General features: G+C 42.5%; 3 protein-coding genes across 8 annotated transcripts in view; 1 reads left to right on the forward strand and 2 right to left on the reverse strand.

Moving 5' to 3' along the window:
* The window catches only part of LOC117897733 (heterogeneous nuclear ribonucleoprotein D-like), a 102,857-nt gene extending 97,492 nt beyond the window's left edge, over positions 1 to 5,365 (reverse strand). For 4 of the 6 annotated variants that reach the window (XM_034806766.1, XM_034806765.1, XM_034806762.1 and 1 more), the window contains exons 1-2: positions 5,264 to 5,365; positions 3,802 to 4,342 (exon numbers count right to left, since the gene is read on the reverse strand). In XM_034806766.1, the coding sequence (XP_034662657.1) occupies positions 3,802 to 3,908 (107 nt within the window). In that variant the 5' untranslated portion in view covers positions 3,909 to 4,342; positions 5,264 to 5,365. The remainder of the gene's footprint in view (positions 1 to 3,801; positions 4,343 to 5,263) is intronic. The other 2 variants (XM_034806763.1, XM_034806768.1) reach the window with 2 other exon arrangements.
* A 13,354-nt stretch (positions 5,366 to 18,719) lies between these two features.
* LOC117896770 (NEDD8 ultimate buster 1) lies at positions 18,720 to 20,569 on the reverse strand. The gene has a single exon (XM_034805247.1). It carries the CDS (start codon positions 20,540 to 20,542, stop codon positions 18,752 to 18,754), a length of 1,791 nt encoding a protein of 596 aa, XP_034661138.1. The 5' UTR covers positions 20,543 to 20,569; the 3' UTR covers positions 18,720 to 18,751.
* Positions 20,570 to 21,461: 892 nt separating this feature from the next.
* On the forward strand, positions 21,462 to 21,937 carry LOC117898842 (the record flags this gene model as incomplete). The annotated part of the gene is made up of 2 exons (XM_034808517.1): positions 21,462 to 21,638; positions 21,700 to 21,937. Coding segments are annotated over 2 exons (348 nt in total), but the record flags the coding sequence as incomplete, so codon positions are not given.
* Between the last annotated feature and the right edge of the window lie 5,186 nt (positions 21,938 to 27,123).

Consider the following 27,123-nt stretch of genomic DNA (forward strand, 5'->3'; position numbering starts at 1 on the left):
TAATCAACTTAAGTAAGTAGTCAAAGTGAGAGCTCTCGGATTCGCAGTTAAATAAAAGTCTTGTGTGGGTGGGCGGTGCTCCACTATCGGTGCTGGTGCTGGTGCTGGTGCTACCTTAATAAGAAAGAACGAAAGAACAGCCGTTGTAGCTGTCACTCAAAAACGCCTCCGGCACACACCGCAACAACTACAGTCTGAGTGAGAGAATTCTTATGAATAATCGCACAGCCAGCAGACAGCAGGCAGCATTAGATGTACAAATTCAATGTACAAAACTTGACAAAAAGTACAAAAAGAAAAAAATATTTGAAATACGCCAACTAGCAAGAGAATGAAAAGTAAAATGTTGTAGGTAGCCCACATCTTAATAACCCAGAGACTCAGAAAGGGTTGAGAGGATTGGATAGAGGTTTTCATTTCTATTTCTCGAGTATTCAGCATAAAATTGTGAATATTCCAAGCATCTGAAGTAGGAAGGAAGGTCGCTCAAGTTAACTGACTGGCGAACGACCGACCGGGCGACCGACCACGTATGTCAGCTTATTTCAAGATAAAGATACAAATTACATGGCCAGCAGTGGGGGGATAGGAGACAGGAGACCCGGTGTTCGCCTCGATTAATATGCAAGCAGTGCAGCAAATAAGATATATATAATTGCTGTCTGATGCTTATTTATCCGTCTGTCTGCTGCATAAACAAGTGACTCGAATGATCGACTTGGGGCTTGACTAATTAAGGCGGAACCTCTGAGCCGTACGTTTTCGTTCAATGACAGCTCCACAAACAGTGGGGTAAGGCAGGGCAGCATAAGCTAGAGAGAGAGAGAGAGCTACAATAGTGGGAAGAAGTTGAAAATCAGCTGTTCAGTGGCTGAAAATATATTTGATTGTGTGAAAACAATTCCATTAACGAACATTTAGAATGAAAAATCATGAATGTTGGCATTGAAATTTCCGATAATATTACAAAATCTCCCATCTAAACCTCGAATTTGTCAAACTCTGCGCTTTTATTTGACAGCTTTTTGAGTATTCTCCTCAATCATCACATATTTCATGGCATTTTTTTATCCCATCGTAAACTGCACAGAGATCCCCAGATCCCCCATTTGGGAAGCTCAACTATGCATAGGATATGGCCCAAAAATAATTAAGTTAACAATTTGGCTAATTACGACTGCACTAAATGCATTTGAGCCAACGCACAATTAACCCAGAAGATACCCAGCGGCAAGAGGCAAGACACGAGAGGCACACCAGCCAAGAATTCAAATATTTTTCAATGCCTCAATTACAGTGCGGACTGGCAGCAGTGAAAAACAGAAACACGAACCAAAGACGCTGCCAAACGAGGAGGCAAATGAAAATTATTTGCTTGCTAAGGAAAAAAAACAAAAGAGAAAAACTGAACTTAAGTGAAATGAGATGAGAATTTGGTTTTGTTTCTATTTCTATGGGAGACGATTTTGGTTGCACTGTTTCCTCCTGCTGCTGCTGCTGCTTCTTGTCTGCTATTTGTTTGGCCTGTCACTGTGTCAAACTCTGAAAATGTGGCGACGATGTCTGTTTATTTAGCACGTCTTTGGGTCTAGCGTCTGTTTCTCCCACGAATCCCACATCCCTCAGTCACATCTGCCAACAACGGCATCAGAGCATCGAAAAATCATCATCATCGTCAGCTTTAGTGCAAGTTCAGTTCGCCCCAGGCCCAGGAGCACTGTTTTCTGAGTATTTGGCTGTGGACACTCTTTTCAGGGGGTAGTGCGATTTTGGTAAGAGCTTTGTAGCCTTTTTGAATTGATTTATCAGGGAATCAAATACGAATATGTAATTCAAGGTAGTTGCATGCCAAAAAATTTAACTAAACTTCAGTCTGTATTTATATTTATATTTCCATCTCTTAATAATCAAATTAAATCAGAGTTTTCCCATCTTTACAACTGCATTTAAGGGCATTCAAAATTCGTTTCCCAAACCAAATATTTCATGGATTGTTTCCATATTATTTTTTGGTATTTATAACTGAAACATGCCTTTGTTGTCATTTATTACTGTCACTTTAAATCCAATCAACGCTTAGTCAATGCTCTCGAACATCGATGAGAGATTTTCCTTTTGGCTTCTTCCTATGTATTTTTTCCTTCAGCTTTTCTGCGTTTCCGCAACGAGTTGCTTTTATTTTTTTGGGTTCTACGTCAAGTGTCATGATGATAATTTTGTTTTTTTGGTGTGTTTCTGAATCTTTTTTTGGGCTATTTTGTGTGTTTAAAAATAAATTGTTGTTATTCCCAGTAATGCGATATTTGACGCAGCAGACAGACAATGCCTTATGTAATTTCTGAGAAGGTCTTTTGGGGGTTTAGTTTGAATGTCAAGTCAGTGGATTTTATAGATTATATATGAATAAAGATGGCTTTGATTCCAAAGCCAACAATGCCTCTGATAGTGTTTTGCATGTATCCATCACATTTTTGTTTTATAGTTTAATTTAAAGCCTGACCAAAGTATGCCACATGCGAAAAGAAAAAAATTATGAAACAATAAATAAAATGCTAATTGGTAAGGCAAACGTAAAAGAAGCGAACAAAATAAACAAAAAACAATCAAAATAAAAGCCGAAACTCTTAATTGCATGGCGCCAGACGATCGTTATTTAATATCAAGAGTAAAGCAAGTCCCAATGTAGGTTCCGTATAGACCCAAATATGGTTTTACTCTCACTTTTCTGGGCCCACAAAAAAAAAAGGAATGGTTTATTACGGTACCCGTCACTTGAGGCAAATGCAGGGCATTAATAATCTTACGGAAAGCCTACAATCATTTATTATAGAGGCCTACAATTTTACAGCACTTGGGGCAAATAATGGGGAAATATTATGCAAATTTCATGCTTGTAGAATGTCAATTTATATTAATTTGTTTGCGTATACTCCGGATAAGAATAAAATATTGTCCAGTGCTCTATGGATTCATTTGACATTTCTCTTATTTATGTTGGTTTTCATCAAGATTCTCTCAAAAATTTGCCTTGCAAAAATATGCTCTTTGAAATCCAAACACAACCTCATTCCCACACCGTTGCGTCGGGGTTTCCCCCAGCAAAAAACTGAGTTTTAATACGACAACTTACAACGTAAACCTCGCCCTCAATCTCCTCTAATAAATGAATGCAATTTACGAACAGCAACTTATAAAAATTATAGGTTAGCACATTTCAACCGCCCCACGCCCAGACACAAACACTGAGACTGAAACTGAGAAACTGAGAACTCCGCTGAGTGGCTGATGAAAAATTTAAAACGCAGCCAAAGAGCAAAACAATTTTCATAAATATGCCACTGAGGAAAAGTTGTGCGAGAAGAAGGCGACGGACAGGACCGGGCAAAGGCCCATGAAAAACAAATGCCAACACCTTGGCTTAGTCGGTACTTGGGAGAGTGGGATAAGTGATACTCTCTAAAGGATTGAGCACTGAGATGGGTATACAAAAAGGAGAATAGAATTTCTTCATTATATTATTATTTGTTAAATCCACAATTTTGTTTTCCTGTTACATAAAGCCTATGGAATTGAACATACCCTTGTACTCCCCGTGTACGTAAGTAATGGGCATATGAAACCTCAAAGCGCATTAACGCCTTTAATGGCCTTGAGACGGGCATCAACAACATGCTGAGAGAGAGTTCTTATTTTTATGCTATCCTCCAGCTTCCCCGCTCCACACTCTTTGTACTTTAAACAGAGAGCGAGTGGAGCGTGGAGCGTGTGGAGATAAAGAGTGCAAAAGGGCTGCCAACTTACCTTAAATTTGGCACAGCTGCCGCTGCTGCTGCTGCCGCCTGAAGTGGCGGCGGCACATTGTATGGAAATGGCAACTTGGCCGCAACCGCTGGATTCTCAAAGAGCATTCTTCTGCCGGCGCTGCTGCTGCTGCTTGGGGGGTGGTGGTGCTGAAGTTGATGCTGGTACTGGATAGTACTCCCGCTGGTGGTGGATATGCCGCCGGGGGGGTTGATGCTGGAGTTGGCGCTGCCAAAGGCGACGTTGTAGTAAATTTTGCTGCTTTTTATTTATCCCAACGCACGCCGAAAGAAAAATCACTCGAATCGTAATCACTTTTTTTTTGGGTTGATTTCGTTCTTTTCTCTCTTCTCTTCTTGCTCTCTCACTTTTGTTGTTGAAGTTTGGCTTCAACTATTTTTGCAAGAATATTCACAACTTTTGTTTTATTTATGCGCACTGCTTTCTGCTTTTGTTTAAGTTATGCTCATTTTTAACACACCAACAATTTTAGCAATCTGTGTTTCTCTTTTGAAGAATTGCTGTCAACGTTTGGTTATTTCTATAAGATAAAGATTGGAATTGTTATAAATTATTATAAAATTATGCAAAAAAGTATTAACTTGATTGTCTTATGTATGTATTTTGAATTCAAAGATATTTATTAGATTTGTTATAAGATTAAAATGGAGCTGGCCCTAGAAATGTTCCTATAATCTGTATGGAAATGTTTCTGTTCCAATTATTTTTTCTTATTATTCTTATTATTATTTCTCTTATTAATATTTTCGTTACTTTGGTATTATTAGTGTTATTTTTGGTATTATTTGTTTGCCATTGGTTGGCCCCCATCCTTTTCTTTCTTGTTGTTGTTTCTGTTTGGTTTTAATTTTGTATCTTCTTTTATGCTTTTACTTTCATTCTTCTTTGCTTTGCGTTTGCTTGTCTTTCTTTGGTTCTTGTTGTTTTTGTTCCGCTCTCAATGTTGAATGGCTTTTGGCATTGATTGCCGGCTTTTTCAACACATACACACACTCACACGCACGCACAGGCACACACCACACAGACCGCGTCTGATGCTGCTTCTCTTTTGCTCTTCTGCTCTTAAAATGGTGATAAAATGTTGCTGCTTTTGCTTCTGCCGTTGCTGGAATTGCGGTTTCATCAAAATTCACATACAGCTTTTAATTAAAATCGTATGCCGCAGCCGAATTAAAAAAAATAGCACTTGAGTTCGGATAGTTTTTATGGGGGGAATCGCTCTGTGCCCGGTTTTTGTATTAATTTTTTATAAACTAAATCGATTTGCTCGTTGCCCAAAAGCACACGCATTAAACACACACGCAAACACATAAGACGCACAACAACCGTTTTTTCGACGTCATTGAATTCGCCGCAGTTGTATGGATATGCCCCTGCACGTGTGTATGTACAGCTTCACCATCCAGTTGTTGAGTCACGACTCACACACACACAAACACACTTTTATGCTTACAAGCTCAAAAGAAACGACGCGATTACGGTTAGTCTGAACCACGACGAAACGATGACGAGAAAGGAATGTGCACGGACAAGGAAGTTTTTTGGAATGAAAGGCAAGGAGCGGCTGAGCGGCGAATGTCAGCCGCGAGAGAGCACTTCGCCGTCAATGAGAGAGCCGTTTTCTCTCTCAGTCCGACACAAGGTGCGCTTACTAACAAGGTGACGTTGTCTGCTGTGGGAGGACCAAAACCTTATTCACCACGCTCAAAGAGACAGGCGCTAGAAAGGGATAGAGATGGTATTGGTCCGCGAAAGAGACTCCGCTGGCGAAGACGTCACCCTGTAAGTAAATACACCTTGGGACAGCTTTGCTGGTTTGCAGGGTAGTAGTGGGGGTCCATTGGGTGCCTTCCTTGTATGCAACATGCGGCCATGTGCATCGTGAGTCAGTTAATGATGAAGGCACAGAGACAGACACCCACCGCCCACACTAGTCACCCCCGTCGTCTACCCCATAATCATTTCCGATGTGCAGTTTCATGCAGTTTCCCCCAAAACAATAGGCCTAAGCCCAGCCCCAGAGCGAGCGACCGACCGACCGTCTTTATAGCGCGCTTTGTTCTCCCCATTTACTTAGCTTTCTTTGTTTATCTTATTTTCTTTGCTCTGCTTTACTCAGCTCTACTCTGCCTCTGCCTCTGCGCATATTTCTTTTAAAGCACTGCTCAAAGCTGTCGCTGTTTGTTGATTTTGATTGCCTTTAAAGCAACAACGATTACACTGGGAAAATACAGAATATTGTTTCAAGTCGAGAAATAATTCAATCGAGAGCAACTTTACCAGAAATTCAAGTAAAAACAGAAGAAAAAGGCAATCAGTAACAGTATTCCTCAGAATACTATCTTGATTAGAGATTGTTGTTTCCATTTCCAGAACAGAACTCTTATTTCAAGGTAAAAAAATATAACCTCGATTTCTTCTTTATTTCTTGTGTAGATTTTTCCACACTGCACTATATTATTTAATTCACTCAAGGGAAAGGATTGTCTGCACTTTTCTGATTTCAAAGCAATTTACAAATCATTTAGTTGCCAAGTGCAAAATAATCTTCATCTTTTGTTTATCTGATTAAGAAATTTTTAATTTAATTGTCACATATGATTTATTGCATGCACTCCCTAAGGTTTTTCAACTTTTGATTTTGGGGCACGAGCAATTTTATTCGTTCTAGTTTCCATGAATTCTTTTCTCATTGCTGTTTCGATTTCCCTAGAACACAATTTTACTCTAGCCATTCGCTATTTGGCAGTGCTTCCCCAATCTATACGATGCCAGCGAATAGTAAATATCCAATTACCAAAAACATCATTTACTGAGAACAATTTTTGTTTCCTTCAAGTGTTCGGTTCGTTTGCTTATCGCACATTGGGGTGGAGTGGAGTGGAGTGGAGTGGAGGAGCAGAAAACAACAAACACTGTAATTGATAAAACCGAACCAGACCGAGCGAGTGAGTCTCCCAAGTACAAACAATACACTCGTAATAATCATCAGCCAACCGCAAAAGTGTCTTTTGTTTTTCGGTTTTGCCTTTGGAATATTGAAAGTTGTTCTATTGGTTTCGGTTTACTAATGCGGTTTGGGCTTATAGGGTTTCTTTTTGGCACATTTGACGTTGTTTCATCATAATTTATTTAATTTTCATTATTATTCATCGATCAAGTGGGTGTTTTTCCATTCAAATAAAATATAGTTATCATTTTATTAAAATGTTCTTAATTAATTTAGTCAACTCTTTAAGTTTATTTTCAATTTTGTTAGTCATCTCAAAACTCAAATCAAATTCGACTTGAGCTTTAAGATTCATTAGTTAAACATATCATTAGCTAATAAGCCATGAAAGTTGATATTAAATTTGATAATACATTGTGTTCGTGTGTGTTTTATCTCAATAGCCATGAAATATTCATTTCGTTATAGCAGTTTCCACTCCATTGATACACAGCTGTAGTGCATTTCCTAAAAATCTGGATGTATGGCCACATGTAGCCCATACACGAGTAGAATTATTTCTATGCGGTACGAGTACTTTTAATTAATTTGCATGCCTCACAAAGCTGCATGCAATAACGAGCTGTTTTGTGGATGCGGTTTGTTAATTTTGTTAAACAATTTAACACGTAATTTAATTCAGTCGCTTCCCTCGGCCATCAACAAATAAAAACACATTCTCATTTTATAGGAAAATATTTCATTACAATTTCTCCTACTTTGTTTTAATGCACGACAAACAAAAATTGGAATTTTGTTTGTTTTCAATTTGCCGCCAAACGTGGGCGGGCCGTGGGCCGTGGTATTCGCTTTTGGATCTGGAGTGCAGTCCCAGTCAAGACCCACAAACTCCGGCTTTAAATACAACAACACTCGGTACGGGCTCGGTACGACGAAACGACACAGACGACGACGAGAGCACTAAATGTTCCGCACGAACGTGAAGTATACGTGAAACGTGAAGAGAGCGCGAACGTGAATTTGCTTCTGGTATAACTATAACGGTCAACGGCGGCGTGCACGCCTGACAGTTTCGAACAGTGTGGCCGCGGGTTTTTAGATCAAATATACCGCCTCACCCTTTTCAAATATACCAAAATATGCCTAATAATTTACAAAATATACCATAATTGCTGCTGAAAAATCTTAGCAACATTTGGCTGCCACCTCAAAAAGCTGGTTTGAAACCCACCACAATTTGGGAGAGCGAAAACTTAAGAAATAAGTGTATGAAAGAGTTGATACCCTATTTTCCCTAATATCCCCTAACAATTGATATTAATAGGTCGGTAGAGCTTATTAAATTCTCCCTTATATACATACATATTCCGTATTTACTCAACCTCGACATCAAAATATGCAGATAAGTTGACAAAATACCCTAACCGGTCCGAAAACCGTTCTCGCTTATCTCTCTTCCCTCTCTTTGACTTTGCTTCTTACGCTCTCATTCGTTTGCGGCGAAAATAAAAACAAGTCAAAACAAGAGAGCGCGGCGAAATCGCTCAAAAAATGCCGTTTCACGTTTCTCTGGTCATCCCACTCGCACTCATGCCAAGCCTTACTTCCGGAGGAGCATTTTTGCTTTTGGAATTGGTTGTTTTTGTTGCTGCCTCTTGGTGGGGATAAAAATGAGCATCGCTTGGAGAGAATTTTCCTAGTTGGATAACGGGTGATGGAAGTTTGTCGGATCTTATCTGATTTGGATATTAATATGCTGTTAGTTTTCCAATTTTCGACTACTATTATATCCCAAAACCAAATTATTTGCGCAGACGGCGCTAACAGTTGTAATCTATTGAATTAATCATATGGGCTTGGATCTAAAATGCAAGCTAAGGTTAAATGTTAATTTACATATGTATTTATGTATTCAAATTTAAAAGCTTTGCCGCCGCCTGTTGCACCCACATCAATTACCATTTTTACACACCCTCGCAAATCAAAATTTGCACAAATTAATTTTTTGCAAACTTGCAGACTGAAAAGGAGGCTGGGACAGGGGCTTGGCTGTCCTAAAAACAAAAACAGCGGCGGCGACAACCAACCAACGGCTTATTAGAAGGCCTAAAAACTTCAAAGGCAGACAAGACCCTCCTAAGCAGAGCCGCCGACACGGCGCGCTGTCGCATGTTTATACCCTGTAATCAGGGTGAGAGAGGTTATTTTACAAACATGTAATAGTTGACGGGGCAGGCCATTAGCTAAGTAGTTTTATTTTTAATTGAATGATTTCATTAAAAGATTAATAGAACTAATGCAAATGGGAATGGAAATTTTATATTGTCATTCGCCCTGCCTATATATCTCTTAAAATTAGTCTTAATTCTTATAAAATAAATCTGCATTTATTTTGAAGGGTATCCCAAGTTCGCTACATCGACTTACAATTGCCTTCCTAGTACTTATTTTGCTTTATTTCTGTATGATTTACAACAAAAGGCGGCACAACGAGTTTTCTGCAGCTGAACAGCTGACGGCAAAAAAATGTTCGTTTTTGGTTGTGTTTCATTACACCCGGTACTCGTAGAGTAAATTGGGGATATTGTGCTTATGTATGTATTTATTCTTGAAAGTGGATGTACATATGGATATATGGAACGCAAAGAAGGAAACGTTTCCTACCCCGTAAAGTATAAATATATTACTGATCAGCATAAATAGCCGATAGGCTGTCTGTCCTGATGAGCGCCTAATTCGTAGACACTTCTTTTTAGACACACAGGCAAGCGCAAAGGGCGTGTTGGCGTGATGTAGATGTACATGGATGACAGAAGTTTCGAAAGTGGAGAGGTGAGGAACTACTATTTTTATGAACATAGCTGTATTTACTGACTGTGCGGGGTATACAAATTGTGACGCTTACGACGCGTCGCCCAACGTTCCTCGTCGTTTTGTTTCTGTTTCTTTTCCTTTTTGCCGGAACACAAGAAACTTGTTTGCGGAGCCCGAAGTGAAAATAAAGAAGAAGCGAATATACAACAATTGCACGAAGAACAGCACCGAAGAAGGCGGAAAGAAGGAGCGACGCACAGTGGGGCCGTCGGACATATCAGCTTGCTAAATTAGTAACTTCTAAACGAATCAATATATCTTCATGAAATAAACTGCATATACATACATATGTATGTAAATGAAAAATCGGTGCTTATTTGCCAGTTTGCTGTGCATAAAATGTTCAGCTTAAATATTTGTTGATCGATACATAAAGATTTTATTTTAAAAAAATCGTTTAAAAAAGTTTTATTTTCGACTTTGGCCACCTCTTTACGACTGAGGCCTCACTGTGCGACGCCGCGACTCTGAACCAGACAGGTCAAAGGAGCAGTTGAGCTGTCCCGCTCCCACTCCCATACCAGTTGCCACCCACCGCCACCCGCGCAGCTGCAATAAATTTATCGAGCAAGCAAGCGTCTTCGATTAGTTTTGGAAATGGAAGTGGTGGTGAAGGAGGAGACGAGTACGAGAACGAGCCATGAGAAGAATCAATAGAAGGAGCATGGTGAATGGTTAGAGATTAACGAAGAGAGAGAGAGAGCGTAAAGCGAAGAACGAAGAGCATTGGCCCACCATTGATGAATGTACACCACGCGATACATAAATAGGGAACACCAATACTTTATAATAAATTATTTGTCTTCCATTTTCACAAGCAGAATCTATTCCATTTCAATTTTTTGATTGATAATTAAATCAAGGATCTAAGTCTGTTACACAAGATCCCTTGCAAACGAGTCATAATTTGCCTCGGAAACTTTTAACCACAATAATTGAATTGACCTAATGGATTATATATTAGGAACGAACTAAATGACGCTTTGTGGGCCAATATTTTATCAGCTATGTATTTATGTTTGTGAAAAATTTGAGTTGCTGACTCGCTGCTGTTGAATCATAAAAGGTTTTTATATCGCTGTTTTCTATGACCTTTCATGTCATTCAATAAGCTACACTTGTATGGACTGATTCCATTTTATTATCGATGACAGTTTCACTGAGATTTATGGTTGAATGTTTATGAGAGACCGATCAGAGGAAAATTTTCATTCACATAATTTCTTGTGATTTTAATTTTTCAATATAAAATGATTTTTAATGTAAAACTTTTTCGTTTTTTTTTTTGCCATATTCAAGTGTCGCCGAGTGTCGCTATATCGTAGCATGAAACAGTCTGCATCTGATGTCCGCCGGGGCTTATTATTGTTCAAGGTAAGAATTTATAGCAAAGCGCGCAGTCAGCAAATTTGGGTCATAAAAGTAATTAGTGAAATCTGTGTTCTCCTGTTCGTATGGATTGGCACTGTGGGTGGATTTTAATTACCCGCCAGAAGTTCATGAAAGTGCCAAGAAGTTGGCTCATGGCCCGCCCAGCACCCTTCAGCAGCGGCTAATTGATTTAGTTCGCTCGCATTTTATTGATCAGCCAAAAGGAGTGAAAACAATGTATGGCCTGAAGCTGGAATGCCCTGAGGACCCATGTAATTGAGAGAAGGGCTGGCTACTCCAGCAGTAATGGCCCAGTTGAGGCACAAGCGGTTATTGGCCTATTAATGAAACGGCCATAAAATTAAATCACGATTTATTAGAGAAGTCCGTTTAGAGCGTGGCAATTGGTTATCTAAAGTGAAATATGGATTGAAAGAATTTCGAGGGGCTGAAGATGCTAAGGGGAGCATCTGAGGTTTCGAAAAGATTCGAAAGGATCTTTTGGTAAGTGAATATTTGTATCATATATTTATATTTTATCCACCAATTGCCGAAATTTCATGACATCTTAAGCAAGCTAATTATTTTATAGTTTGCTCTGTATTCCCCAGTTGCCTGCGAGTGACTATTTGTTTGCTTTTGTAGGCGCCTTTTGGGTCATTAAAAATACTCGTATATTATATTTTTACGGCTCTTACATGCTCCTCGCATCCAAACTAGTAGGACCACAAATCTGTAGGTTAGTTCCACGTTCTAGCTGTTTGGTGTCAACGTTGATGTTCAGAGTTTTGTGAATTGTGCGCATAACAATTAGGCAGCTTAGGCTGCTTTTGCCACTGGGTGTGGTACTGCTACTGGCACTGCCACTGGGCCTGAAACGGAGACTGCATGTATCCGATGTCATAAAAATATCAGCAACACATGTTGCCTGCCTGCCTCCCTGCCTGCCTGCCGCTGATTCTGTGTGCCATGGCAGTGGTGGGGCCAAGGGCCTTTGGGTGGCAGGACTGGCAGCAGGCGATGGGCTGTCGTCTGCCAGGCCTGCCACGTCTGGTTAATGAGCACAGAGAAAGAGAGAGAGAGAGAGAAAAGGGCAGAGGAAAGTACATGCACATGGCGGCGAGGGAGAAGGGAGGAGTAGGTCTCGAACTGATTGTTTGCTACTGAGTTGTGCTCCACCAACGTTTTCTCTAATGATTTGATTATGTCTATGCGCACATGCAATAATTATGCATAAAACATTTACATTTTATTGTTAACAATGGAAAAAATTATTTATTTCAATTTTCTAACAGTTCTGAAATATAAAAGATTATAAAACAGGGTTTAAAATTGGATTTCTCTTACGAAACGCAGCAATAATTAAATAAGAACCTCTAAGAAAATATAACTTTAATATTGACCAACAATTATTCATATTGTTTAATATCATTAGTTGGGTTTATGTAGCTTCAGGAATTAACATAGACATTGACTGAGTTTAAGTGAGTAAAATTTTGCCCCTAGCTTTACTTTATTCATTAACCACAATGTCAAATGGCAAGGACAAGTAGTAATAAAAAGAAACTCAGTGAAAGGAAAAGAAAAAGTATTATCTAGCTACAAAAACTTTCTTGCAACGAACTCCCTGAAGTATGCAATACATTGTGCCACACATGCCACATGCTGTCTTTGATATTCATTTGCCTCTCTCCTCTATGCTCTTCCCCTCAAGTGGGTTGGTCGAACCAACCTAAACAAGCGTAATATCATCAATCAGTGCACAAATTTGCATCCCATTTTTGCCTATTTCTATGGCGGTTTCGTCCCGTCCATTCTTCTTCTAATACCCATCGCCTTTGGGTATCTCCTGTCGATGGGTGGGTGGCGGTTGACGCCTGTCGTTGTCAGCGCATCAACGCGCTTCATCAGCGCGAACTGATATGTAAATCTCATAAATCATGCACACCTGTCGTCGATGCCAACGACAGTTCCAGTGCTGCTCGGCGGCGGCTCGGTCCTCGCACAGGACACAGCATGGACATAGGCATGGACAGCTTCAACGACATTGTAGGCAGAGGGACAGCCTGAACTCAGCTTGTCTGTGTATCTCTGTGAGTGGTGAAGCCTTTCCTACGTCCATTCATATGTTGCGTTATCCTGGCCACAACAACAGAGCAGCAAAGGCAAAAGCAACAAACAAACAAAAAAAGAGTGGGACAAGTGAAATGAACGTGGCCCATGGTAGTCGTTCTCGTAGGTACGGTTCGGCCTCGGGCACTGCCACTGCCTCTGCCTCTGCAAATTGATTAGCCACGTGCTGCCATTTGCTCTCGGCCCCTTCTTCCTGCTGCAAGAGTTGTGGCCTGCTGAATGGCAAATGTTTCATTTTGAGTGCCACGCTGGAGTCAAAGATGAGACAGGACCAACAGACGCTGTCTTTAAGCCAAAGATGTTCGTTTTAATCTAAGATCCAGGCGAGATGGAAGCTTCGTTTGTCTAAGAAATGTTTTGGAGTCGAATGTTAATGCTTGGAAGTGCATAGAAATCCTCATTAAAACTTCACAATTACCAACTGTTTCCACAACAAATATTCAATTTATATGGGTAAAGTCTTTCTAATATTCAAACTATCCGCAAGCCAAAATTGTTTGCTCTCTTTCCTTGATAAATAATAATTAAAACATTTTAGAGTGCAACTTAGCCACCGAAGCAGCACCCGTACCCTGGCTGGCTGGCTGGCTGGCTTCCAGTCTTTAAGTTGGCCATCATAGAAAAGCCTCTGGGCCGTGCTGCGGACTCTCACTAATTGCTTGGCCACAACACCTGCTGCCGGGGTGCCGGGCTGCCTGTTGGCCTGTTGGCTCCTCTGCCTTCTGTCGGTTGCTTTTTTGCCCGGCTCTCGGCTCTCGAGAGATGCTTAAGCGACAACAGAAAAAACCACAAATTTACATAAATATGCCACAAATCATGAAGCTCTATGGATCCAACCGCAGGCCAACCAGGGGCAGGGGGTTCGCACCCCTTCCCACCCCGACGCTTTGTGGTCTTGTGTGACAGTCGCCGGTTATTATGAATGCATAAAAAGGATGAGTTAATATCTCTTTTTTTTAAGCTTTTCGGTTGCACACTTTCAGTGCAATTAAAATACCAACCGCATAGATGTAAAAAATATCCAAAAATACCAAAATTTATTTATGTGCCGCACATGCCACGCCATGCCAGGCAGTAACTAAGGGTTCTCCCCCACCCTTACCTCACATTTTCTTGCCATTTTTGCGGCGTGAAACGCACATTGCATAATAATAAAAGTTGTGGGCTGCCTTGGGCAAAATGCTGCAATTGTTTGTCATTAGCAAATGTTGCCGTTTCGGGTACTTTACGAACCCTTGCCACAAAATTTCGCTCGGAGAAAAAATGATGTTCTACGTGGACAGGACCTTGGGCCGAGCAGACTACAATTTGTGACTGCGACAGTTTGTCCACTCCACTCAGGGACTCGCTCCCTCTCTCATTTGTAACGCATCATTTAGCCATTTTATGTAGGTGCAACATTGCAGCACAGAACACAACATAGCCCCAGGCTGTTGCCAGACGGCTGGCCAACGGCTGCTGCATGTTGAACGAACAAATGATTGCGGGGACTCTGAATGAACAAGACCACAAAATGCCGCAGACTGTCTCTATGGTACTTCTGCTGAAGTGGGGCTGTAGTTTTGAACTGAATTGAAGGTTAAATCATTGGCAGGACCCATGCCAATAGATTTCGAGAGACTAAACCAGGCTGCTGTGAGCGGTTGCATTTTATTTTGTGTCATTTTTAGAGCTTATATTTTGAATACAATTGAAACTGAACTGCTGAACATTTTATTAAATATAAACACAACTTTTCAGCCACCCATAAACACCGAGCTCAGTGCTAATTGCATTACGGAAATTCCTTAAAAGATTTCGCAATTAAATAAAAACTGAAACTCCCTCAGGGACGCAACCCCTTGACGCATTTTAAAGAGCCTTAATGAGCATATCAACAACTCGGCGAGCATTTCTTTTTATATGTGCGAACAAATTTAATTTCGTTTGTCTGTCAAATAAAGTTAAACCGGAGCTGGTACAAAAAAAGGACTTGTACTCGTATGGCTATCAATCCATCCAACACAGCCTTTTAATTTTGTGCATTTTTGTTTTCCCCTACGCCAAATGGTTGACACAATGAAAATGTAAATTACAGCAGAGTTATGGACTCATTTTGTAGCCAGTTCCCTGCGATAAAGCTGCTGCTAGGCCTGCGAGTTGAGTTTATGGGCGCATAAAGTTCGCCTGTTGCCACATGAGGCCTTCCACCTCATCTCATTAGAGAGAACTTTGGCCACACAAACAGTTGAATCTAAATAGATTTCAACTTAAATTGCATGCGCACAGGCACAGCTGAGCAGGAATGGGAATGGGGGAGGGTTTGGCTTACCCAAATCCACAAAGAAAGAAAGATAATAAAAGGACACAAAGAAGGTGGAAGTGGAGTATTGCGACTAGGGGATACCTACTGGAAGCTACACATATTTGATAGATTTTTCAAGTAAAATATAAATAGCAAAATATAATTTGTAAATAATTAAAAGATATTTTATCAGAAGTGTTCTGGAACTGCAATACTTTTGGCTCTTCTGGCTACTCTTTATTCTTTTTACTGCCTGCCACAAAAAGCAGCATGCCCCGCTTGAGGAATTCCCCGAAAAAACACAAACACAAAATTCTGTTCGAGATTATTTGTCATTTGCTTATCAGCGCACTTCCGCATCATTAAATAATTTTATCATTTGCATTATTTTCACTTTCCTAAGCACACAGACATGATAGGCGATGATGATGATTATGATGATGATGATGAAGCTGCTTTGGTGGTTGCCAGAAGGTTACCAAAAGTTCCCTCAGATGCTCACGAGGCTGATTTAACTAATTTGTAATTTATGCGACACTTCCTGCGGTTAAGTTGCGGCCAACAAAACAAACTTTGACGGGAAATCTTCTTTTAATTAAGTCGTGGAAAAATGGCAAAAAACAATTTCGAGTCGTTCCTTTTCTGTGGGAAAACTTATTTAAGCTGAAACTTAAAAACTTGTGCATTTAAATTCAAGTGGAAAAATGCTGGACTTTAATTTGTAGTGCAGTTTGTGGGGCACTAAATAAATTCTGAGTGCAGTTTGTAAGGCTTTTTGGAAGATGTAAATCTCAGACAAAAGAGGCGCCCAAAACTGGGTTCACTTTAGTTACATTACAAACCCATTAAAGTTGGTTCAAGGAACAACAAATGATGGGTGCAATGCAAAATGCCAAAAGACATGAGCGGAGGCAGAGAGAGAGAGAGCTGGGAGGCCGTGCAACAAACGATAATGAGGACAAACAGCAGCAGCAACAACTGCCACTTGCAGCCACAATGATAATGTTGCTCCTGCTGCTGCTGCTGATGACAACAACAACTGGCAGCAGCAGCAACTAGAAGAGAAGCGAAGCTTAGGAGGCGACTATTCGGATACACTTGCAAGCAGTAATTTATCCCTTTTAAAATATATTTTGCGTGGCCAGAAAGTGCACTGCCAGCTTGGATATATAATTCCAATATCTCCTTTACATTGCAAACATAATTTTATAGCTGATAAAACCCTCTACAAGTGTACAACACGGAAATCAGCCAAAGAATGCAAGCGCCAGACCAGCCTCTTCCTCGAACAACATTTTGACATTTCTTCTTCTGGTGCAGTTGCTGTTTTTTTTGCCACTGTTTTTGTCCCACACAAATTCTAGATAGAGAGCAGAGAGAGAGATGGGAAAAAATGCATAAAGCAAACAGTTTTTCAACACATTTTGATGCCCGCAAAGATGCAGCAAAAGTACAACGTGGAAATATGTAAATCGAACGCTTAAATTGTTGTGGAATGTAGCCTGTCAATGCATTCATTCGCCTGAGACCTTGACCCTTAAGTACGTACATTGAAAACATTTTTCGCTTAAGTGTTTCTTGATTCACAATTCACAGCAGTCAGCTGGCAGCCAGCTTTAATGGCTTCAAAGCAGCTCTAAAAGTTTCATTTACAAGCGCAAAGTTTCATATTTCAATTACTCTTCTCCATTTAATTTATTCTTTTCCCATTCGTCTGCCTCTTCATGCGCATACTCGTGTGTGTTAACCAGCTTCCCTCCCTTTACGTATATGTTTATATTTTGCCACTTAAAGCGCTCTGCCATCACAACAATTACTCATAATTTGTTGGCTCTGTGTGTGTACTTGCAACCCATTATAACCATATCCATCCCATGTCCCCTTCGCACACAAAGTGAACCCACAATGCCCGGCCAGAGTGTGCTCTTCTCCTGCAATTTGGATGTTGCTCTTGCTGCTGCTGCTGCTGGAATGTTTTTGGTTGTTTGCCTGCTCATGTGCATAACGTCACAGTTTTTCACGATTTTCTCTTGCAGTGATGTGTGTTTTTCAGTGGCTGACTTTTGTGAAAATTAATAAGTTCTCAGCGGCCCCTGCCGCACCACAAAATCTGCCAATGCCAAGCAAAACTTCTGCAGTTGATGGCCAAATAATTTGTCCTCCCCCCACGTCCTGGCTTGTGTGTTATTTCCAAATCGTTAGACATTAAATCAACTTTTCTTGGTCCTTGGTCCGCCCTTCTTTCCTTTTTTGAGTTTCTCTGTTTAGGTAGATTTATTATACATTTTGAGTGGCTGACATTTACACTTGACTGCGAGTTTTCCCAGCGCAAATCGTGCATGCAGTTTGACAAAGAGGGAACAAAAGTGTAACGCATGGGAAAACCATTTCCCGGATTGGTTTTTTTGCCCAGTCTGTGTGCTGCACATATTCATTTTCTGCCATTTGTATCCATATTTTAATGAAATACATCGAATTTATTCTACAATTTCAGCGGTTCTTTTCATGCTCAAGGAAAAATTGAGTCTGGTCTATGAGTTCCTCAGGTTCTGTATCCTGCTGCTGCTGCTGCACCTCTGAAAATTGTTGCTGCTGTATCTCTGGCAATGATTCGAAGGTATTAAAGCAAGATAATTAATGTTAAAAGTTTAAAATTTGAGATAGTATTTACGTAGTATTTATCAGCTGTTTATTCGTTGTCATTAGTGATGAAACTTGCGCCGATGGACAAAAAAGTGCAAAAAAGCGCACAATTAATCGAATGTTTCGCCATTTGATAACACTGGCAGCCCTGGCAATGAGCAGCATGCGTTGTTTGTTTAATTAGGCCATCAAATTGTATTAAATAAACTTAAGTTTGTTGCCTTGAAAGCCTGAAGCAGGAGAGGAAGATTGGATCAGAACATCTCAGATGATCTCAGATCAGTGCGCCACGCTAGACACAGTTGCGTTTGTTGCGTTTTTTCTTCGCTTAAATAAACCCTAATACAGTCTCAAAACCGTATTAAGCAAAATGGAAATAACGAAGGGGGGCGAGAACGACTGACCGACAACCAGCAGTGCCGCCAGTTGGAAAATCATCTGCAGATCCCGGCCGCCAAGCATCCCGAGGCCAAGTTCTGTTCATTGAGAGCCCTAAATCTTATTGAACCTTTCAGCTAATTTAAATAAAGAAAGTTGCAGAACGTTTGTAGGGCCCGTGTCCATCAATTTTTGGTTAGTAATAATCTTTATTTGGCTGTAGCCAACCGTGGCCCATCGTTCAAGGATACAATTTGGCCCCTTTGGCTGCTACAATTTATAACAAGATAAATGTGTTAACGTTCCAACAGGTTCTTGTATTCCATCAGTATTTGCTCCTCCTGCTCCAATGGCAAGTCCAAGTACATCATGGCGTTGCCAATAACCTCTGCTTTGAAACGTTGAAAGGCTGTGAACGACTCCAACCTGGACTTGGCCTGTTCGAGCACCGTTTGGACGAGTGCCGGCAATGCACATGGTGATCCCGATGCAGCGTGATCTTCCAGCAGGCGTGTCATCGCTTCAATGATGCTCCGTAGCACCTTTACGGACAACATTTTCAATAGGAACTGAATGGCTGCCTCCAAGTTGTTCTCTGAAGTCTCAAGCGCAGTACGGGCTGTGGCCAAGGTAAAGCCGAGTTGCTGGAGTGTGGCGAGGAGTGCCCCATCCGCGGGCTGGGCTGCGGGCAGATTGGCACGCAGCTCGTCTGCCTCATGCTGCAGCAGATCAATGCTGCGTTCCAGATTGTTTTTGGTGCGTTTCAATGCCTCCACCACCAGCTGCTGGTCAAAGCCCATGTTAATGAGGCTACAGACAGCACGGGGGCAGGCGCCACCCCCATAATTATGGACCTGAAGCCCCTGCAGAGTCTCGTCTCGTGCCTCCTTGAGCTTCTTGCGTTCGCTGATAAAGTCCACGGCCCGATCAATGCGGCCAGCGGTGGCGCGCAGGGCTACCCTGGCATCCGATGCAGTGAAGCCCATGTCCACCATCTGCTGGAGCAGCTCCGGGTTGACCTTCAGCTCGGCCAGCGCAGCGGCCGCCAGTTCCAGTCGCTCGTGGGCCTTGTCGCGGCGATTCAAATGAAAGAAGACAACGCCCTGCAGCAGGTGGAGGCGCACGATCAGAGCCCGATTCGGAGAGTTCATCTCATTGAAGCGATCGAGATTGTCGCCGTAGGTGCGTCGAAACTTCTTCTCGCAGATTTGCAAACGCCGCTGGGCATCCGGCAGCTGGGTGATGTTCTTCAGGCACAAATAGCACCACACAATGTCCAGATTGATCAGCGCACAGTTGTCCACGGCCTCCAGCAAGACAGGCTGATAGGAACGGCAGCTGGGGAAGAATTCGTCTCCCTCCAGCAGCAGCAGCAGTGCCAGGTCGTACTCCTCCCGGAACATGGCAGCGCGGCCCATCTCGCTGAAACTCAACGCCCTGACCAGGGCACGGAGCTCTGCTTCTGGCAGAACGAGCGGATTGCCGACCTGGTCCGCAAGGACCACAAAGCGGTGATCCGACTCGACAATCAGCAAGATATCCTGGCGTATCGTTTGGAGGCGCTCGTGCAAGGCCTCGCCAGCCACCTCATTGCCCCGACATTGGCCCACCACAACCATCAGCTGTTGGTTGTTTTGCAGGCCCTGCGAGGCGAGCGACTGCTGGCCGGAGAGTATGCGCCCGGCGGAGATGATCTTGATGTGGCTGCCACCGCTCAGCTGCAGCCGCTGTGCCACTTTGTCCTGCAGCTCCGAGCCCAAGCCAGCCATCAGGCACTTGATCTCCATCATTTGGGCTGTGCCGCCGCGGGTCTCCACGCCCCGCACATTGAATGTGGCCAGGCCAGTCTCTTCGTACTCACGGCTGGCGGCCAACTTGCGCAGCTCCCCGTCCTGCATCTCGGACAACGCACTCTGGCAGCTGGACACACTGATGCCCAGCTCCGTGCTCATTTCCTGCGACAAACGCTCCAGCTCAGACTCAGTGCTGCCGATGCCCTCGAGGTAGTAGGGCTCCTCCCACAGCTTGATGTTGCGCTCGCGCAAGCGGGCGCGCACTTTGATTAAAGTATTGTCAATTTGCGACATTTTTGGGAATGAAAAGAAATTGTGTGAAAAATAGCACGAGGAGAGAAAGAATATACCAGGGATACTGAATCGATTGTTGTGTGGTTCCAGCAAAGCTAACCGGTTCACAGCTCATACCGGAACCGGAACCAGAACCAGCGAAAAGTTTTTGCCCGCAATTATCACACCCCAGTGGCGACCGCAAAAAATTCACTTCAACTGTGGCCCAAACGAGCCGAGACTTAGGCCAAATTAAAAGCAATAAACCGCAGATAAAAAGACACAGCAGCGAGGGCACCCAATAACCAACAAAAGGGGGAAAAAATGCTGCCATTGTCAGCCTAACGCGTGGCAGGGCTGGGCTGGCCATGTGGGTAATAAATGGTAACGTGCGGTTAAGGGTTAATAACTCCCCACAAAGTCAGCAAGAAATAAGAAAGAAAGCAGAAAAAAAGAAGGACAAGGCCAAGACATTTCATAGACACAAACAAAAGTGCGAGTATCTATGGGGAAGTGTCGCTGCTAATGAAAAGTGCCACAAATGGCTGTCCTATCAATGGCTTTTGGTGGGGTGTCGGCTAGAGGTTAGTTAAGGTCTTCTGTGGGGGGGATTTATGTATGTAAGTGTCTGCTGGTAATAAAGTACTCCCTGACTTTGGTGCGGGTGTCGTTCTGAGGTTGATTTTCCCGCATGGCTTAAGATCTTTAATTTGGCGTAGCAGCGAAAGCTCCAAGGGGTGCATTGTAACCTTGGAACTATGCTGAATTGGGCGTTCAATTGTTAATCTTATAAGCGATATGGCAGATTTCTCGGCAAGTTTCACTTTAAGCGAATTCAATCAATTTTTTCTGCTACTTTTAGCTCACATATACATATAATCCACGTTTTGCCAAGTTCTGCCTCATTTAGTTGCTATTAGCTGCTGATCGAAGATGCTGAACCTGCGGTATATTGTCGTGGCAGTTGTGCTCATTGTCAGCCCTTTGGTTGTCCTCGGTGACAGCGTGGTCTTTGGCCGTCAAATACCGGGTGCACACCTACTTTTTTGCCACCCATGTGACAGAGCCGGCCAAGTTATTGCGCGTTGTCGAAAGAAAAGTTACATTCACACAGGAGGTAAGATATTAAAGATTCCAAAAGGGTAAACATTTACTCTACAAAATAAAACCCTTTGCAGGATAACATCAGAGCAATTGGCGCCATTGTGATTGAAGACATCAACCACACGATTGGTGGCGAGGCCTCAATCTTGGACGGTGGCCCGACCTCCACCTATGTGACCCTCAAGTTCAAATCGAAGCGTGGCCAGGGCCTTGACTTTAACGTATATATTTACGATTCTCCGTAGAGTCAATTGATCAATTAGCAGTGCCTAATAAAATGCACATCAAAGTGTAATAGCAAAATTAGCTCAAGTCGAAAGTTTCCTCTTTTTCGATTTGTCATGGAATATTTTCATAATTTTTATGGTTTATTTTCAGCATTGTTGCCTCAAGTTTTTTGCCTAGAGATCCTCAACCTACTTTCCTTACAACCTTCCTTGCTTTCTAGTAATTTTTCCTTGCTCATGTGGACGTGGCATAAGCTAAATGTCGAGTAAATGTTTCTGACAACCCCTGTTGATGATGCATCGCTGCCTGCCTGCCTGCCTGCATGCGACACAAGCCCAGGGACAGCCTCTTAAGAGTGCCATGTCCTGCCATGTCTTGCCCTGCCCTGCCCTGCCCTGCCCCTTTTGCTGGGCATAAAATCAATGACTTGTTGTCGGCGGCAAAGTTTTTTGGGATGCACTAAGTGAGTTCCTGCCTAACCCTGTACCCTAAGACACCCATTAAAACTAATATGAACTGATTTGCCCTCAAAGAAGTTGCTGGCAACCATCGGAAAGTTGACAAGTGACAAGTCACATTGTTGTACATTAAATTAATGAAATTGTATGGGAACTTTCGCAGGTCATGGCTGTTAGATCTGCCACCCACATGCTTCGATCTACGCAAAAGTCTGTCAAGATTTGTGGCTCATAAATATGTGGCGCACATCATCAGGAACAGACCGACTTTACATGGCAGAAGGGTCTGAATGGAATGCGATGGTGTGGTGTGGGTATGCCGTGTGGGGGGTGGTGGTGGTGGCACAGTCAATTGTTGGTCATCAATCTTTTAAACAAATGCGGTTCAATGCCTTTGACAGCAGCAGCAGGGGAGCTCGGAAGGTAGAGTCAAGCGAAGTGGAAGCGCAGCAGAAAAACTGATGGAAAAAATAGGGAAAACCAGATAAAGATAAATGTCAGGGAAGGCGGCAAAAGATCGAAGTATTGGGTACCCTGCAGTGGATGAATATTTGATAAATTAAAGGGGTTTAGACAGAGGATATTCGAAGAGAAAGTGCCTTCCATAATCCATAATTCATGCACAAATAACACCTTGGTTTGGCCCATTTAAGTGGTCTATCAACTCCACAGGCAGCTACGGGGCATACCAGCACAGTTGAGAATGCCTGGAAGGGTAAAGGATGCCGTGTGCCGCAGGAGGCGAGGCACAAAAAGAGCAACCAAATACCCAACACAACACAGCACCCAATGGAAAGCAACAATTCTGGGCCGGGGCAAAAACCCAATGAAGTGTCGTCTGTGTCTGCATTTGATGGCCGTGCCACAGCGAGCTGGCGATGGCGATGGCGATGGCGACGACATATTACTTCCTTATTTGTGGGCTGTGCCCGGGACCTTTAGCCCTGTGCTCGCTTTTGTCACGCTCTGAAAAGTGAAACATTAAGCGCAGAAATCGCGTTGTTTCGTATGCACGCGTGTGTGAGTGTGTGTCAGTGTGTGTTTCGGCCATGTACGCATTAAAACAATGACTGGGCGCAAACAGTTTTAGCGTTGGCTGACAGCGAGCCAAACATCCGCTAGATAAAAATGTCCCCTAGCCGCCTGCCCTGCCCTGCCCACACACACGCACACAAATTTGATTGAATCAACAATGCCACGAAACACGGAGAGAGGACTAACGGCTCGACATTCTCTTTCTCTGCTGCTTCGCCCTGGCTACTGCCACTGGGATGATAATGATAAGCGTATAAAACCATTAAGTGATTCCGCTCAAATGAGCACGTTAGGATAAATGTGAAGCTGGTTTTTGGGATGTCCTTTTTTGTTTGTCAAATTTTCATCGTGTTTGCGAGAGAAGGAACATTTAATGTTTGATATATGTATGTATGTATGTATGTACATGTGGACATATGCAGCTCTGGATATATTCAAGAACATTGCTTTAGGTACGTGATAATTAAAAAGCTAAAAAAAAAACGACACTTTAATTAGCTTCGTCCCCTTTTTTGGAGTTCAATATTTCAGTTTAAATTTTGCATTTCCGTTCTCCTCGCAAGCCTTTAAAAGATTTCACATAGGCTGTTAACGAAGTGCTATAACAGGCTGTTAACGAAGAGCGGCTACACTCTGTTAACGGAGAGAGGTAACTGAATGTTCGCCTGGAATGTTAGCAGCGCTTTTGCTCTGTTAAAACTGCTGCCTACAAAAGTCCCACTCTTCCTTTGCCTCTCCCTTTCCTTTGCCATAATTTATATTATTTATAATTTATTATGATAATTTTCTTATATTTTCTTAAACACCAAACCTCTAGAATTACCCATTTTCTGAGCAGATCGAACACACTGTGCACACCCAACACCCAATCCACTAATTGAATCCCACACAGGGTGGAGAGCAAATCTCTCGAACGGGCACCAACGGAAAGTGAATCTTGGAAAAAATGAAACAAAGGACAATGCTTTTTTTCGCCAACTTTTTCACTCTGTCTCCGGCAACACGTTATGGGTTGGAAGTGGAGGTGTGGCCGTAACAGTAACGATGACAGCGATGTCCTTAAATCCACGGCAGGGCACAGAGAATACGGCATGGGGCACACGAATGATAAGAGGGATGACAATTGGAGTGGGACTCTGTGTCCCCAGTGTCCTCTCGGGCGTTCATGTTAAATGGCCAACAAGGTGACAATGCAGATATAATGCCCATAAGCAGACAGAAAGAAGGCATAAAACGACAAACGTGCCACGAGGCAGCGCCGCCACCATTATGTCGATGATTCGAATGATGATGTTGCCGATTCCAGATTGATAATGCTGCGTTGTCGGACGATTGACTTCGAAATTTCGGAATGGGAACAGGTGGACTGGCGGCAGGCAGTTAAAATTGTTTGCGCTTATCGCTCAACTTTACGCACAATTTCACAGGCAGCAGGTATGTCAGGCCAATATTTATTGAGTGAATAAATGATGAATGGAAAGAGTTTCATCCAGCGAAAGTGGGAGTTCCGGTTTATTATTGTATTTAATAATTGTATACCGAAGTTGTAAATTTATTGTGGAAGGAATATAGCAAAAATCAAAGTCAAACCTTAAAGCTCAACAAAAAAACTGTTGAAAGAATTGCAAATCGGATAGAAAATCCCTGACTGATGAAATGTCGTTCTTCGAGTCATTCAATCAACTCCATTTTGCACTAGAAGCTGCTGGAAATGAAAGAAAGAACAAGTGACAATAGCTGAAGGCTCAGCCACAGGTAGAAATTGTGAAATGAGAAAGTCGAAAGTCAAAACGAAAGCCGAAGCAATGCCGAAAAGAAATGCCACTTCCAGGCTGGTGAGAAAATTGAATGTTTTTTGACGAAAAACGGAGACAGAAGTGCACCAGCAAGGATAAATCGAACTGCACCCAAGCACCACACCGCACCGCACCTTCGGCTTAGTCTGCTGCTTGTAAACAAATCGCGTAACCAAAACAGCGTCCAATGTCATAAGTAAATCAGTACAAAACCCCACACATAGTACTCGTAGTACATCCACCCACAGACATTAGTTAATTGTCAGAGTTGCTTCAGTTGCAGGCAACATGCATTTGGCCAAAAGCCAACACGGCCAGCCAGCAGCAGCAGCAGCAGCAGCAACCAGAGAGAAGGCACTGCTGAAGACATCGAGAAATGGTTACAATTTAATTAAGTTTTTTGTTGCTACGTAATTTGCGCAAACACTTAAAGTTGTTCCCATGACTTGCTTTTTGGGTTCATGTTGGGTGTTGCCTCGAGTGTCCCTTGTTCCACCTTCACAGCGAAGACTGTCTGCTAATTACGCAAATGTTTCAACTTTAAAATGGCGTAGCCATTTCACGCCCCCTGCGTGTGAAATTTATAAATGTCAACTGCATGCCCGCCCCCTGCACACTCAATCTCTCTGCACTTTTTACTCTACACTTTGTTTTGTCTGTTTAACTTTTGTTCATAGCTGGCTGACTTTTGCTGATTGTGCAGCGCTCGCAAAATACGGTAGAGCACCGCCAGTGGCAAGGAGCAAACCAAACCCAGTGCCTGTACGAAGACCAACTTGAAGTCACTGTAACGTAACATCTCTCTCTCTCTCTCTCTCTCTCTCTATCTTTCTTTCGCTCTGCGTACGGAGATTGAGAGTGAGTGCTGTTTTTCTGTTTCCCTGTTCCCTGGCTCCCGCCTGTGCATTTTTTCCCCTGCTCACTTGCAATTTGTATTTGTTGCATTTGTTAGTTTTGAAAATTAAAAATTACCATTTTGTACAAGAGCAAAGTAGGGGGCGAAGCAGAGTGACAGTGTAGGAGAGGGCATACAGGAGATGCAGAATATAATATTTTATACATGTGCAACAGTGCGTGAGCGCGTTGAAAAATGCTGCCCTGCCCTCTGCTGTTGCAGCTGAGAGTATATATGTCCCCCCTCCCGTAATGAAAGTATCTGCACACACATCCATACATGAGTGAATACGCGGCAAGCGTCTGGTTATGGATGCGAATAGACTTTGCATCAGATATAATTGAGAAAAACTATTAAAAAGCATTTTCCGGATATTAATGCTCATGAATAAAATATTTTAGCAATACTTATGTTCTTGCACTTCTTCGGCCTTTTTCTTTTTAATCGCTGCCCTGCGCACAGCGAAAAGTGCTGTGCTTCTTGGTTTGATTGTGGTGGAAGGGGGTAGAAGAAGCAGAAAACGGAAGCTGACAGTGGACAGCATAAATCTTCATGCAAAATATTGAAAGCTTGAGAGCGACGCAGATTTGCATGCGTAGAAAGCTTAGTTTCTAGAATTCCAAGCTCTCCTTTTGATGCGCTCTCTCATTTGACATTGACTTTTCTGTTCTGTTCCACCTGTCCAACTTCAAGAGAGCGAAGGTTTGTGTATATGATGAGTGACCACTTGTAAATGCAACGGAACGGTGAATGGCGAGGAGTGGAGGGTTTGGGAGAGTGAATTAGATCGTGAGAGCGAGCGCGAGCTAAAAGCACAGAAACGGTTACGCCACAGGCTGTTGGCGTGGAGCAGAACCAGGCTGTTAACCTGGGTTGTTAACAGTGCTACCGTCCCGTCAGCAGAGGGGAGTAGAAGCACCGAAAACCATGAGGAGAATGGATTGCAAAGAATGGAAAGTACGAGAAACTAAGCCAAAATTTTAAAGTCGACCACTTCAATATTCAATTCATTTAAGGTTCTGTAATATTTTTGGCGCAGTCTGAACCCTTTGTACTTGTTAACCCACGGCATTTCAGGGAAATTTG

The sequence above is a fragment of the Drosophila subobscura genome, chromosome O (assembly GCF_008121235.1).
Source record: "Drosophila subobscura isolate 14011-0131.10 chromosome O, UCBerk_Dsub_1.0, whole genome shotgun sequence".
NCBI lineage: Eukaryota > Metazoa > Arthropoda > Insecta > Diptera > Drosophilidae > Drosophila > Drosophila subobscura.